The sequence below is a fragment of the Hemiscyllium ocellatum genome, chromosome 22 (genome assembly GCF_020745735.1).
Source record: "Hemiscyllium ocellatum isolate sHemOce1 chromosome 22, sHemOce1.pat.X.cur, whole genome shotgun sequence".
Taxonomy (NCBI): Eukaryota; Metazoa; Chordata; class Chondrichthyes; order Orectolobiformes; family Hemiscylliidae; genus Hemiscyllium; species Hemiscyllium ocellatum.
This window is the reverse complement of record NC_083422.1, coordinates 53,969,885-53,984,838: the sequence shown is the minus strand read 5'-3', so window position 1 is coordinate 53,984,838 and position 14,954 is coordinate 53,969,885. Positions and strand designations below refer to the sequence as shown.

Below are 14,954 nucleotides of genomic sequence, written 5' to 3'. Positions count from 1 at the left end.
AAAATAACAAAGTTCCAATTTTAAAAAGAAACAAATTGAAATTTGTGCTTTGCTCTCACCAAAGCAGAAACCTAGTGGCCAGGAGACATTGGCATTGTGAGGTTAAAGGATCTCCTACAGAGTCACAGACGTGCTATGGCGGAATGGGAACAGGAGAAGATTTATTTTTTTTAACCCTACACATTGTCAGGACTGGAGGTTAAACCCTTCTGAAGAAAACACTGGGGAAGATGGGGTTATTGAGGTCACTGTCCCTCACTTTCTCTCAGTGCAGCACTCAAGTTGTAAGGGATTGAAGAACTCTTCCAATAAAGTTCTCTTTTTGGCCTCATCAAGTTTTGAAGGAGACTTGTTCTCCCCAATCACCTCTGGGGAGGGATGGGATTTTTCTCTGTTCTTTCACTTTATCAGTTTTTCTAAGATTTTTCAGTAGTGTTTCATTGTTCAGTTGTCCATTGAAATTTCCAGGCAGTGTTTAGATTCCTGCTGGAAGTTGGGGGAATGTGGCAATTTATTAAATTCACAGAATGGAAAATGAATATAATTGCAGCACAGGGGGATTGGGGAGAATCTCAACCAAGAATTTCACTTTCGCATTTCAAGATTCAATTGTCTGGATGAAGAGTGGAAAGGGACAAGATGAGAGAATGAGAGAGAGAGAGAGACAATGAGCGTGAGAGAGTGCGAGTGAGCACGAGAGAGAGAGAGAACGCATGGGAAGATAGGACAGGGGTACAAATGTTGAGGTGGGGGGGGGAGAGAGAGAAGCAGTTGGGGAAAGAGTGTAAGAGAGAACAAAAAGGTATGAGGAGACAGGTAAAGAGAGAGAAAGAGATTGGACAAGGGATGGTGGGGCGGGGGGAGATTATAAAAGGCATAGAAATCAGGCTTCAATTGGGCCCTTCTCTCTGAAGGCCAGAGAACATGGCAATGGTTTACCTTAGAGCAAAAAAAAATTAAAGAATCCTTGTCCAGCATGGCAGAAGGGAAGGTTTTACTAAAAACAGAAAGTGCTGATGAAACTCATTGGCAGCACCTGGAGAGGTCAAAGTTAATGTTTCGAATCCATTTGGACTCTCCTTCAGCACTCCAGCATCAGACTCGAAACATTAACTCGCTTTCTCTCTTCTCTGACACAGGAGTTTCTTCAGCATTCTCTGCGGTGTTGGTTTCAGATTTCCAGCATTCACAGTGTTTTGCCTGTGCTGAAGGTTTTTGTGGGGAACTTCCTTTCCTAACCTTTGGCCTCCCCCTTCCCCTCTGTGCCATCTGCAGCTGGGTTTATTCAAACGTAGTGCTGGATTTCAGAGCTGGGGGAAAGGTGAAACAGAATGCATCACAGTTAGAGCCCAGCCTTCCTTTGAATGCTGTTGTCAGCTGGCTCTTTTCCAATTGCCTGCAATCTCCAATCATGGCGCAGGGATGGGGTGAAACCGGCCTCCGCTTTTGCTGCTGCACCCCTCTCCCCCCAGCTCCCCAAAGGCAGTCAGTTCAATAGAGCTGCTGGCTTACGATTGGCTGGTAATTCTCAGTCTGTCCATCTTACCCTCCCCTGGGATAGGTCAGCTGCCGTCCAATGAGATGCCATCGATGATAGATACGGGCAGTCTTCTCAAGAGACATCCTGGGGCTCTTACAGAGCTCTCCAGGTGCCAGGCAACTCCCCACACCTCCTCCCCACCCTCCCTCTGTTAACTACTCCCCAAAAATCACCTCTGTAATTGTGTTCACAACAGGCACGTCCCCCTCCATTGGGCCATTGCTGAAGATACCCTGGCTAGACATAGTTTCCCACTCCCTGGGGCCTTTACACAGTCTGTCACCAGCATCTGGAATAACAGCTTTAACAGTAATTGCACCCCCTTCAGATTTGTTTTTCCTTCCTCAGTCTTCTCCTCTGCCCCAGCTCAGTGCTGGGGTGGGATTTATAAAGACCAGTTGCTCTCTCAGCTCCCAAAGTCTAAATGGCTATTATTGAAGAGGGAGTGTGGTCCTAGTGAGTGGATGGGTTATTTCTCCACTGGGGATATCTAACCCAGGTCTGTTTTCCTTCCCTTGTGCCTGATGGACAAACAGCCAGTTCTGAAACTTGTTGAGTTCTAATTCCATCGTAGCAGGAGCCTAGGACCAATTCCAAAGCACGGGAGGCCATTTAAATATGGAACTAAAACGGTGAAAACAGATCTGATGTGGGACAACTCACTCCAGCCTGATATCAATGTCAGTCAACTCTTGGGTCTTTTGTAAGAAAGCAAAGCCAACAAATGAAATTGGAAGTCAAGGAGAATATTGTTGCAAGATGCACATTCATTACTGTCCTCAAGAATACCTCATTCTCGTCCCCAACTCTGCTCCTCACCATCTCTCGCAGATAGGACTATGTTAACTGTCAGTAGCTAAACTTTATTTAGAAATTCTCTCCCTAGTCCCAACCCTAACCTCCCCCCACCCCCCCCAGAAAAAAATAAAGCTGTCACCCAACACCTGTAAAAGTGATTTCTCTTTTTGTGTCTATCTGTAAAGTTAAAGTGCTCATTATGTATAAAACATTAAATCACAGGAACTACAAGGAGCCACCCAATTCCCAATTCACAGTATCCATTGAATAAAGTCTGGTCAAGTCATAAATTCTACATTCAAATGCATCTCTGATAAAACACCGGACCTTTCTTGACCAAGCGCCGCTTTCACTGTGTCACCAAGGCAACCAAAATTCCATCATTCCTTCGCCAAATCCTAACACCTCCACCCACCTCCTCCCCCCCTCACCCCACTGCCTTTTCTCACGGTCACTGAAATATTCCCGCAGAAACACCATTACACTCCTGATGGTCCAGGACCATGTTTTTTTTTGGTGTTAGCGGGAGGGGGAGGTGTGTGTTGATGGGGTGCCAGGGCATATAAAACACTACCCTTACTCTGAAATCAAACGTTCTCCTTCAATAAAAAGGATGTTAACGTCGTGGGAGTTCAGTGTAGGCTGGATCATTTCAGAGAGTCGTGTTCACCCACCAGCAGAATCATTCCGACGCAACTGAGATCGCCCTCGAGTCTGACCCAGCAAACAAACAGCCAACTCCCTGTGCCCTCTTTCCTCAATCACTTGTTGAAAGGCGAAAAGAATATTAAAGCAGCTCAATCTGCTATTCTTACCAAAATCGACATCATTTCCTTGCATCCCTTATTGCCATCAGCTTAAGCACCCCATAATTTTGCCCGGGGGATCAGTCCCAGAGGACAGAGATTGGCACACAACATATCTCCCAGGCATGCCAACATCAAGGGGCACTGGGTGACCAGCGCAGGGGGCAGTGGCAAAGTGGGCGAAGACAGGGATTCAGGAGAGAGTGTCAAAACTCTGCCCCAAATCCCTTCACCCTGCCAAACACCAAAAAAAAAACCAAGATTACAGGTAGCGTAAGGGTGCTGCAGAAATAGTGACTTCTTTTCTGTTTGCATTCTCCCTTCCCTCCTGTTTAGGAACATCCTGTTGTTAAGGAGAGGTTTCGAATTGAGGACGATGCTCACGATGGTCAGCTCAGTCCTGCAGCAGACTCTCCAGCGGACACCTTCTCCAGGACCTCATTCACAAACTCAGACGTTTGACCTGCCACCGAGCAGCCTGCAACACAAGACACAAGAGTCAGAGAACAGCCAAGTGAGCATTCCACGCAGGCACTGATTCAGTTTAAAAAAGATCAGTTAATTAAAATATGAGGTGGGTCAGCAGGGTAGGCAGCATCTGTACAGAAAGGGTGGGGGGGGGGGGGGACAGAGGGAGAGCGGGGAGAGAGAGGAAGGGAGACATAGAGGGGAGGGGGGGAAGAAACAGAGGAGGGGGGGAAGATAGAGGGGAGGGGAGGAGACAGAAAGGGGGGGAAGAGACAAAGAGGGAAAGAGACTGGGGGGAGAGAGACGGGGGGAGACAGAGAAGGGGAGAGGGAAAAGAGAGAGAGAGACACAGACAGACAGACAGACAGACATAGAGAGATGTGGGTGGGGTTGAAGAGAGAGAGAAACAAATGTTAAAACTGGAAATAACAAAATGCTGGAAATCACAGCAGGTCAGGCAGTGTCCGGCGAGAGGGCAAACTAACGTTTCGAGTCTGGGTGACTCTGAGCGCCGTGACCAAACGTGGCTATCAGAATGTGATCCTGGGCTGACAACTTTCTATTGATGGCAGTGGAGAGTAATATAAGGTAGAGAGTGAAGTCACCATAGTTCTATTGGACAACAGCATTGCTCTCTCATTAACTGGAAGGTCACCATGTCTCAGGCGAGGGGAGAGATTGGGGAAAGTTATTCATGGTAACCTCAGCCGGTGCAGGAATCGAACTCACACTGTTGGCGTCACCCTCCATTTCAAACCAGGCATCCAGCCAACTGAGCTGATGTAATATTGGGCCAGTGAGTTAGCTTCTTTAGAGATACTTTAACACTTCAGGTCATTCATGCTTTCATTAGATCTTTCTTTCTTTAAAATTGAATTCTTAGCTCATTTTGACTTCAAAAGAAAATAAGATGACTGCTCGAAGGTAATTAACCTGCAATGTACCAGTGACAGATCAGGGACTGGGACAGACTGGCTTCTTTTACAGACAGCCAACAAGATGGCTCCTCCTCAAGGCAGATTTGAGAGAAAAGTGCAAATCATAAAGGGTTTCCACAGAATGAATCAAGAGAAACTGTTTCCCAAAAGGTTACAACCCAAAGGACACAGATTGAAGGTGATCAGTGAAAGAATCAGGAGGGACATCAGGATACGAACAGGCAATGAGCTGTCTGTCAGATATAATGGGAGTCAGATGCAGGAGAGTGGGTGAGTCAGACTAACTTGTTTGCTCTTTGAAAGAGCTATGGAGGACTTGGTGGGCTGAATGATCCTCTAATATGCTGTACTTTCCTATACTGACCTAAGAAAGGATATGATTGTCATAGAGGGAGTACAGTAAAGGTTCACGAGATTGATTCCTGGGATGGCAATTTGTCAAATACTGTATGTTGACTCGGCCTCTATACACCGGAGCTTAGCATAATGGGAGGGATCTCATTGAAACATTTACAATTGTAACTGGGCTGGATGGATTGGACACAGAACTGATGATCTCCCCAGCTGAGGGGATCAGAACATAGGGGTCACAATCTCAGTATATGCAATATGCCATTTGGAGACAGAGATAAGGGGACATTTCTTCACTCAGAAGGGGGTGAAGTGGGGGAAATGCTCTACTATAGAAAGCACTGGGAGCCAAGTTATAAAATGTGCTTCAGAGACATCTATATAGATTTGTAGATACTAAAAGCTGTTGGGTACAGGAATAGTATAAGAGTATAGCATTGAGATAGAGGATCAGCCATGATCATACTGGAACAGGCTTGATGGGCTGAATGGCTTGCTCCTATTTTCTCCCCTCCTGTTCTCAGGCTGTGGGTTCACTAACAGAGTAAGCTAGTTACCAAGTGCACAGACAGGGAGTGCTAAAATTTCTGCATGCACACGATCACATGAGCTTTTCTCCCCAAGGAAGAAGCATTTAGACATTTATGTTGCATTACAACATGCAGAGGCAGGCTACGTGATCTCCAGCATTTGCCATTTTCAGTACAGATTCCAGCATCTGCAGGAATTTGCTCCTAGCAGGCAGTGTGAAGCTGACACTGATCACAATGCAGTGCTCCAGGGATGAGGGCAGGGTACTTATAGATTGGACAAGCAATGTTCTGCACAGTTAACATCCCTGTTCTAAAATGTATGAGAGTGTTAGAGGTAGGCAGGGTGGAATTGAAGTTACATTTGGAGGATTCGGGGAGGAATTGATGGACTGGCAGCAAATCACCCCAACACAGAGCAGAATTTGCGCAACAGAGCTAGCAAAGATTAAAAAGCTTAGTACAATTATGATTATTTTAACAGTACATATAAAGGTACAGTACAGTAGTGATTATGTACTTGGAGTAACAAACCAAAGGACTGGACAAATAATGGAGACAACATGAGTTCAAATCCTATCGCAGCAGAAAGAATTTAAAAAAGACAATAATAATGACAATAAAATGAAAATTAGGTCTCATTATGAAGTGGCCAGCTTTTGAGAAGTGCACATATCACCCAGTCCCAAACAGGCAGCATATACAACTCTGGTCTCACACTAAGACAACTGACTCTGAAATATTCAAATCACTTGGCTGTATCAAATTTGCAGTTTAATAAAGCAATTCACAACCTTTCATTGGCCCAACTAGGGATCTGCAATAAATACCCTGTCAGCCATCAGCCACAATCTTATTGAAAGATGGAGCAGGGTCAAGGGCTGAACGGTGTAAGGTCATATTGAAGATCTAGATACTTTCAAACTGCTTTCAATTTTTCATTCATGTGCAAGGCCAGCATTTATTGCTCATCCTAATTGCTTCCCAGAAGGTGGCAGTGAGCTGTCTTTTTGAATATGACTGGGTGGTTTCCTCAACCATTGCAGAGGGCAGTTAAAGAGTTAACCACATTGCTTTGGTCTGGAACCATATGCAGACCAGACCAGCCAAGGTCGGCAGACTTCCTTCCCGAAGGAATTTTTTTTTCTTCATTCTTCCAAGAGATGTAGGCATCGCCATTTATTACAAGTCACTACCTTCCCCTGAACTGATTGGCTTACTAGGTCATTTCACAGGGCAATTAAGAGTCAACTCAGATGGGTTTTCAGAACCATCCCTTAGTTTCACTGTTGTCTTTATTGATATTGATTTTTAAATGATACATTTATTTAACTATTCTGGATTTTCCATAACTGGTAAGATGTCAACCTGTGGCCCGGGCTTTACGCTACTAGTTCAGCAACACACCTATTCAGTGCTCCAACACGAAGGTTTCTCCCAGACTGCACCACAAGTTCCTGGTCCAAATTCCTATCCATTCCCTCATACTGAGGAGCATGCATTGTAAAAGGCCAGTCCGGGACAATATCAGGCTTAGTCCCAAGGCTCTCCAAACTCCACTGACCTAATGATGATAACCCATCAGTGACTGAACATGGAGGATCTGGCAGTCTAGTGCTGTAATTGAGTATGGGTTAGCATGGTCAGCACAGGAGAGAGAGAAGTTAATGCAAGGCAGCTAGACAATGACACCAGATTCTGCTCAGTCATTCAAGAGAAAGTTGTTCAGTTAGAACGTCCTGACAAAATCCTCACACCTTTAAAACGAAAGGATTATCATCCCATTTATACTAGGTCAAAAGGATACTTCTGAATTCCATGCTAAAACTAATTGGCAGGGCTGCTTTGAAATGCTGCATTTTTCATTATTAAGTATTAATTACATGCCCCTCCCCTCAAATGATCATCCCTTTTTATGTGGGGGAAGTTAGAAGGTTAAAGCTGTAATGCAGAGCTTGTGACTAACTAACCAGCCTATAATCAGCCCAAGAAACAGCTCAGACATCAGCTGCCAGGGCTGACTTAGAGTCCGAGAGATGTACAGCACAGAAACAGACCCTTCGGTCTAATTCGTCCATGCCGAACAGATATCCCAACCCAATCTAGTCCCATTTGCCAGTGTTTGGCCCATATCCCTCTACACCTTTTCTATTCCCATACTCATCCAGATGCCTCTTAAATGCTGTAATTGAACCACTTCTTCTGGCAACTCATTCTGTACACACACCACCCTCTGAGGGAAAACGTTGCTCCTCAGGTCCCTTTTATATCCTTCCCCTCTCACCCTCAACCTTTGCCCTCTAGTTTTGGACTCCCTCACCCAAGGGAAAAGGCCTTGTCCATTTCCCCTATCCATGCGCCTCATGATTTTACAAACCTCTGTAAGGTCACCCCTCAGCCTCCGACATTCCAGGGAAAACATCCCCAGCCTATTCAGCCCCTCCCTATAACTCAAACTCTCCTAGTAAATCTTTTCTGAACTCTTTCAAGTTTCATAACATGCTTCCTATAGCAGGGTGACCAGAATAGAATGTAGTATTCTGAAACTGGCCTAACTGACTTGTCAATCAGATACTGGAACCTCCTATTGCAACCTCTGCTCTAGATCACGGCAAAGAAAGCTGTGACTGAGGGGGAGGAGCTTCCTTGCTCTCTTTCCTTTCTGGTACCTTTGATTTCTAAGATCTTTCTGGTTCAAAGCCATTGTACATTTTTTATATCTGGTTCCAAACCACTGAACTGTGAAATTCCCCAGTAACTGATCCAAGCACAGCTCAACATTTTATCCTGGAGCATCCGCAAGACGAAGAAACTGTTAACAGAAGTGTTCAATCACAAGATGAACTGCTGATTGCCAGCTGCTCTCTGAAATGTAGGAACACATGACATAGGAACAGAGGCAGTTATTCCTAAAACAGATCATGGTGGACTAGCTAAATAAACACCACTTCCTTCCCTATCTCACTATCCCTTAACGTCATTCACAAACCATAAACCTACTGAAATTTGTCTTGATCATACTCAATGAGTGAATCTCCACAGCCCTCAGAGGTAGAGAATGCCAATGATTCACCGCTGTCTCAGTGAAGGAACTCCTCCTCAAGTCAAGCTACAGCAGCCTCCCCATTAACCGGAGATTCTTCCCCTGTTTCTTGATTCACCAGTCGGGAAACAAATATATCTGTATCTACCCTGTTCATGTCCTGCAAGAACATCGTAGTGAGATCATCTCTCATTCTTCAACATTCTAGAGAATATAGCATCAATTTCCTCAAGGTGTTCTGATAAGACGATCCCAGGGATTAGTTTGATGAACCTCCATTGCACTCCCTTTATGACAAATACATCCTCCCTTAGATTAGGAGACCAAAATGGCACATCATAATCCAGGCTTGGTCTCAGCCAGGCTCTGTACAACCACAGCAAAACATCTTTATTCCTGCATTCCAATCCTCTTATGATGAAAGTCAACATATCATTTCTCTTAGGTAAAAGTGGGTACTGCAGATTAGAGTGATGCTGGAAAAGCACAGCAGGTCAGGCAGCATCCGAGGAGCAGGAGAAACGACGTTTTGGGCCAAAGCCCTTCATCAGGAATATCATTTCTCTTCCTAATTGTATTTGCAAGCAGCATGTGGATTTTGAACAGCTGGGGCCCAAGCTCTGATCCTTGCAGCTGTACCAACTGCCTGCTATCCTGTGAATGACCAGCTCATTCCCACTCTCCATTAGCTGTCTGTTAACTAACACTCAATCCATGTTACCAACTGAGTTGAGGATAATCAGATTATCCGATCAGCCATGATCCTACTGAAAGGCAGAACTCAATGGGCTGAAAGGCTTCCTTTAGCTCCTAAACCTTATCATCATACTCCCAATTTCACAGGCTCTGACTTGTTGTTTTAACCAGTCTCCTTTGTAGGTCCTTAATGAGAGCCTTCTCAAATGTCAAATACACCACATCTACTGTTCTCCTCCTTTAAGTGACAAACAGGTCTGTCAAACACATCTCCCCTTTCACAAATCCATATTGGATCTGCCCAAGCATTCAAGAGTTGAGTAATCACATCCTTTAGAAAGGTTCTAACACCTTTCCTCCTACTGACATCAAACTAACAGGTCTGTCAGCTCCCTTTCTATGCCCATGTCCGACACCAATGCCAACACAACCTATACCACCATCACCTTGGCATGCCAAACACCCTTTTTTTAATATTTACTACTCTCCAAGCCTGTGAATTTTGAAAGATGACCAACATTGCATCCATCATCTCTCCAGCCACCCTCTCTAACACTCAGTGATGGAGTTTTGGGCCACTTTCTGAAACTATGTAATCCACAAGATTCTCTTTCTAGCCATTTGATGATCTGGGTGACTTGAGAGCCCATGTCACAGGACATCTCTCAGCTGGTATGGTTCTGGAACCATATCGAGGATAAAAGGCTTCCTCGGTAAGTGAACAGCTTGAGTTTTTAATGTCAACCCAATCAGTTCATTAATAAGCAAAAAGCTTTCACTACTGTAGCATTTTTCACAACCCTGGGCTTTCTCAAAGCACTTCGGAGCTAATGAGGTTCTTTTGAAGTGTCATTATTTTAATGTAGGAAACCAATTTGCACATAGCAACTCTCACAAATAGTGATGGGTTAATGGCCAGATAACCTGTATATTTCCAAAGGCGATTAAAAAATTCTTCAGTTTTGTGACTACTGGCTTTCATATGTTTACCCAACAGAGCCCCATAAGGAGATATGTAGCCAGGTGCCCTGGAGGAGTCAATGAGTTTCTGAAAGGAAGGAAGAGAGGCGGCATGTTTCAGGGGCAGACCTCCAGGATTAAGGGCCTTGGAAGCTGAGGACGTCTTCATTAACAGGAATTTGGGGATGTGAATGAGGCCATATGGAAGGAGTGTGGACACATTTGGACAGTTCACGCTGGGTACTCCTGTGGCCATAGTTAACAGAACCCTCACTCAAATTCTCTCCCATAAACCCTCTGCTTTGACAGTGTGCACTTTCACTCTTTTCTATGTAAAGCACCTTTTATACCCTTTGCCTGATCAATGTTCAAACTCACTCTCTCTCTTATTTACCCTTCTTACACAGACCCTTACTGGATTCTGTTATTGTGACAATGGCTGATAATTTGCCTTTGACAAAGTCAGTACAGGGCTAAAAGATCTGATCAGGAGAGAAAGGGAAGACAAAAGGGGAGCGGGGGGGAGAGAGAGAGAGAGAGAGAGAGGGAGAGGGAGAGGGAGACACACACACACACACACACACACACACACACACACACACACACACACACACACACACCCAGCCAGACAGAAGGAAAAAAATGGGGAGGAAAAAATTAATTGGAGAAATGGTGAAAAGCAAGCAGAGAGCAGTGTAATTAGACCAAATAACCCAGTGAATTTTCAAAGTTTAAATTTCAGTGTAATTAATATTTTTCAAGTGCTTTGGAATGTTGGCTGTGAGGTCTCTTGTGGGTTTTAGGGGGAGAAATAGAATCCAAATTAGGGAGCAACCGCAAGATGGATTACGTTAATCAGTGACATCATCACCAAAAGTCCAGTACTTTCCTAATGTAGACTGAGCCTGAGAACAAAATGTCCCCTTGGGGCAAGATCAAGCGACATACAGGATGGCCCATGGTTCCGGTCTGTGTGCATGTGGGTGTGACAGTTATCTGATGTACCGAATGGTTGAATGCTTTTAGCATTATTCATATCTGCCTGAGACCGTGGAGTAGGCTCACTGATACAGTCATACAGTGCAGAAAGGGCCCTTCAATCCATCCAGTCTGTGCTGACTTTATCTACCCTGATCTCATTTGGCCTATTGCCTTGAACATTATGACACTTCAAGTGCTCACAGTTTTAAAGTGGTTTCCTCCCAATTACCCCCCCAGGCAGTGCATTCCAGATTCACATCACCCTCTGCGTGAAAATATTTTCCTCAAATCCCCTCTAACCCTCCTGCTTTTCACTTCAAAATGATAGTAAAGGGAACAGCTGGTTTCTATCCACCCTGTCCATGCCCCTCATAATCTCACACACCTCCAGGGGGTTCCCCTCTCAACTTTCTCTGCTCCAAAGAAAACAGCCCGAGCTTATCCAGCCTCTTTTCATCGCTAAACTGCTCCATCCCAGGCAGCATCCTGGTGAATCTCCTCTATACCCCCTCGAGTGCAATTACATCCTTCTGTTAGCGTGGTGGCCAGAACTGCCCACAGTACTCCAACTATGACCACCTAACCACAGCATTGAGCTACTGAGATGTGGTAATCTTCCCAAGATGATAGCAGGAGAAAGTGAGGACTGCAGATGCTGGAGTACCAGAGTTGAAAAATGTGGTGCTGGAAAAACACAGCAGGCCAGGCAGCATCCGAGGAGCAGGAGAATTGACATTTCGGGCATAAGTCCTTCTTCAGGAATGAGTTTTTTGTATTTACTTTCTTTGATGTTCGATGTGGTGAGGAAAAAACGTTTGTTCAGTATATGAATCCTTCTGAGGATGAAGAACAGCAGAGAACAGCCAAGATGATAGCAGCCAGCAAGAAGCAGGGCTGAGGGGGCCTTTATGACACCTCTGTTGCTCACCGTTGATATTACTAACATTTACAGCATTGACTCCTGACCTTAATGTACACCTTTTGTAAGATGTCAGATTCCCTTTGTAAAGGGAAGGAGGATTTAGGAGCATGAACAGGCCATTCAGCCCCTTGAGCTTGTACTGCCATTCAAGACGATCATGGCTGTTGTGGTTTCAACTCCACAGGATCACAATTGGCAGGTGTAGGAGGAGTCCATTCTGCTCATCATGCATGCACCGGTTCTATCCCCTAGTGCCAAATCCCTTGCCTTTTCCTCCAATCCCTGCACACCATTTCTATCCAAATAATCATCCAAACCCTCTCATGAATGCCTCAATCGAACCTGCCTCCAACACATTTCCAATCTCTGCATTCCAAACCCTAACCACTCACTGTGTGAGAACCTCTTTTTTTCTCTCATATCACCCTGGCTTTATTGGCAAATCACTTTAAATCTATGGCCTTATCATCTTGTCCCATTTGCAAACTGGAACAGCTTTGTCCCATCTACTCAATCCAATCTGTTCAGGATTTTAAAAACCTTGAAGAAACCTCCTTTTTGCCTTCGGCCATCTAAGGAGAACAGTCTTCAATCTATCCTCATCATTGAAGATCCTCACTCCTCTATCCTCATAACTGAAAAATCTGAATCCACTTGCTTATCAGACCCTTCTTCAATCTTCCATTCCACTTGCAATCTCTAGGTTCCTAGGCCTCCCCCATTAGTGCTTCTAGATTTATTTTGATCTTCTTTCCAATTCCTTCCAACTGTGGCAGTTCTTTTTTGACCTTGGTTTCTCAGTTATGAAAGAAATGTTAAACACACTACAGTTCATTTTGTTTTGATGTGGGTGAGTCAGACGAGGAGATTTCAACATCAGAATGTTTCCAAAGTATTAGCAGCAGAGAGACAGGTCATTCAGCCCAATGGTCCATGCTGGTGGTTAGACCCCACACAAGTCTTCTTCCATTCTTCCATGCCTTGTCCAATCAGGATTTGCTTCATTTCCTTTCTCCCTCATCTGTTTATCTGTCTCCTCCTAAAATACATCTGTACCTAACAGCTTGTGATGGGCAAGTCCACATTCTAACCAATCCTATGGGTAGCTAAAGTGAGGAAGTCTTACCCAATTTCTGCAAGATGTTGAGCCAATTCATGATAAGGCCATGATGTAAGAATGGGATTTTAATAATCTCAATGACTCCAACTTTTGGAAATTTGGAAAGGAGTCACAAAACACGGATGGGCAGGAATTATCATGGAAATCACACTGGAAGGGATGGGAGAGAGGTGGAAGTGAATGAGGGATCAATGGTAATCAAGGGGAGCCACAGGAAAATGGGGGATGCACTTTGGGGAAGACAAGAGAAACAGAACAAACGGGAAGAGGCAAGTGAGTCTGCATAGAAACAGGAGTGGGACAAGGGGCACCAAAGCTGAAAAGAATGAATCACAGTGCAGAGACAGAAAGAAAGTTGCAAAAGCACTACGCGATAGAGAAACAGGAGAGCTCATGAGAAGGAGACAACATAGTCAAGAAGATCAATTCTACAAGGCAAGGCCTCATGTTGACAATGACACTGTGGGGTGCTGAGGCTTGGGTGGTAGAAACAACGTCACAATTGGATAATGCCAAACCTCACAAGGGGCTAAAAAACCAGACCAAAGGAAGAAAGGAATTTCTTTACAATTTCGGAACAATCCTGGAATTCAGGAGGTTAAGATAAGGAACCAGACCACATAAACAACCTTATCAATGATCAAGCAGTGATCGAATAGAGTCTGTTAAAATACCTCCTTCTCTTGGTCCAGAAATCTAGCAGAAGGACTAAACATTTAACACTAACACCATGTTATTTAGCAGTTAAATCAGAAAATGTTTCTTTATACACGAACTCTGTGGGTGCTTAAACAATGAACAACACTGGGTTGGGGGGGGCAGTGAGGGGGGGAATGATTAAAAAGGCCACTCGACCCCTTGAGCCTGTTCCATCATTTCAACTTGATCACAGCTGATCTTCTACCTCACTGTTATTTTCCCCACACTCTTTTCCCATCTTTAATATGCAACTATCTGAACTTCAACATCTAGAAATCTATCAATTTGCAGGCATTTCAAGAGGAGATAGATTTTCTTGTTAAGTAATGTACTGGTATTGAGGGATATGCAGCTAAACAAGGTAAACTTGCAGGTTGAGTCAGTAGTTTGGATGGCAAGTGTAATGTTGGCATTTATTTTGAGAGTACTTGAATATAAAAACAGGGATGTACTTCCGAGACTCTATAAGGCTCTGGTCAGACCACATTTAGAATATTCTGCGCAGTTTTGGGCCCGATATCTCAGGAAAGATGTACTGATCCTGGAGCGGATTCAGAGGAGGTTCACAAGAATGGTCACAGGAATGAAAAGCTTAATGTATGAGGACTCTGAGTTTATACTCGATGGAGTTTAGAAGGATGAGAGGGATATGATTAAAACATACAGAATATTGAACGGCCTGGACAGAATAGACATTGGGACGATGTTTCCATTAGTAGGAGAGTCTACAACCCGAGAGCATAGCCTTAGAGTAGAGAGGACCTTTTAGAATGGAGATAAGGAGAAACTTCTTCAGCCAGAGAGTGGGGAACCTATGGAATTCACTGCCACAGAAGGCTGTGGAGGCCAGGTCATTGAGTATAAACAGGTTCTGGATTGTCAAGAGAATCAAGGGTGATGGGGAGGAATGAGGAGAATAGGGTTGAGAAATATATCAACCATGAATGAATGGCGGAACAGACTTGATGGGCTGAATGGCCTAATGTCTGGTACAGTAAACAGGAGTGTAGGTACAGATCAAGTGTAATCTGATGGCATAGTGGAGCAGGAGAGAAGGGCTGAATAGGGCATATTCTACCCTTTGTTTTTAGAGAAAAATACA

The 14,954-nt window shown here is 44.4% G+C and overlaps 1 protein-coding gene across 5 annotated transcripts in view; it reads right to left on the bottom strand.

The window, feature by feature from the left end:
• Positions 1-14,954, bottom strand: part of LOC132826362 (CREB3 regulatory factor-like) — a 167,682-nt gene that overhangs the window by 6,619 nt on the left and 146,109 nt on the right. For 4 of the 5 annotated variants that reach the window (XM_060842235.1, XM_060842233.1, XM_060842237.1 and 1 more), the window contains one exon: positions 1,705-3,622. In XM_060842235.1, coding sequence (XP_060698218.1) covers positions 3,534-3,622 — 89 coding nt within the window. In that variant the 3' untranslated portion in view covers positions 1,705-3,533. Of the gene's footprint in view, positions 1-1,704; positions 3,623-14,954 lie in introns of those variants that run through there. The other variant, XM_060842234.1, reaches the window with a different exon arrangement.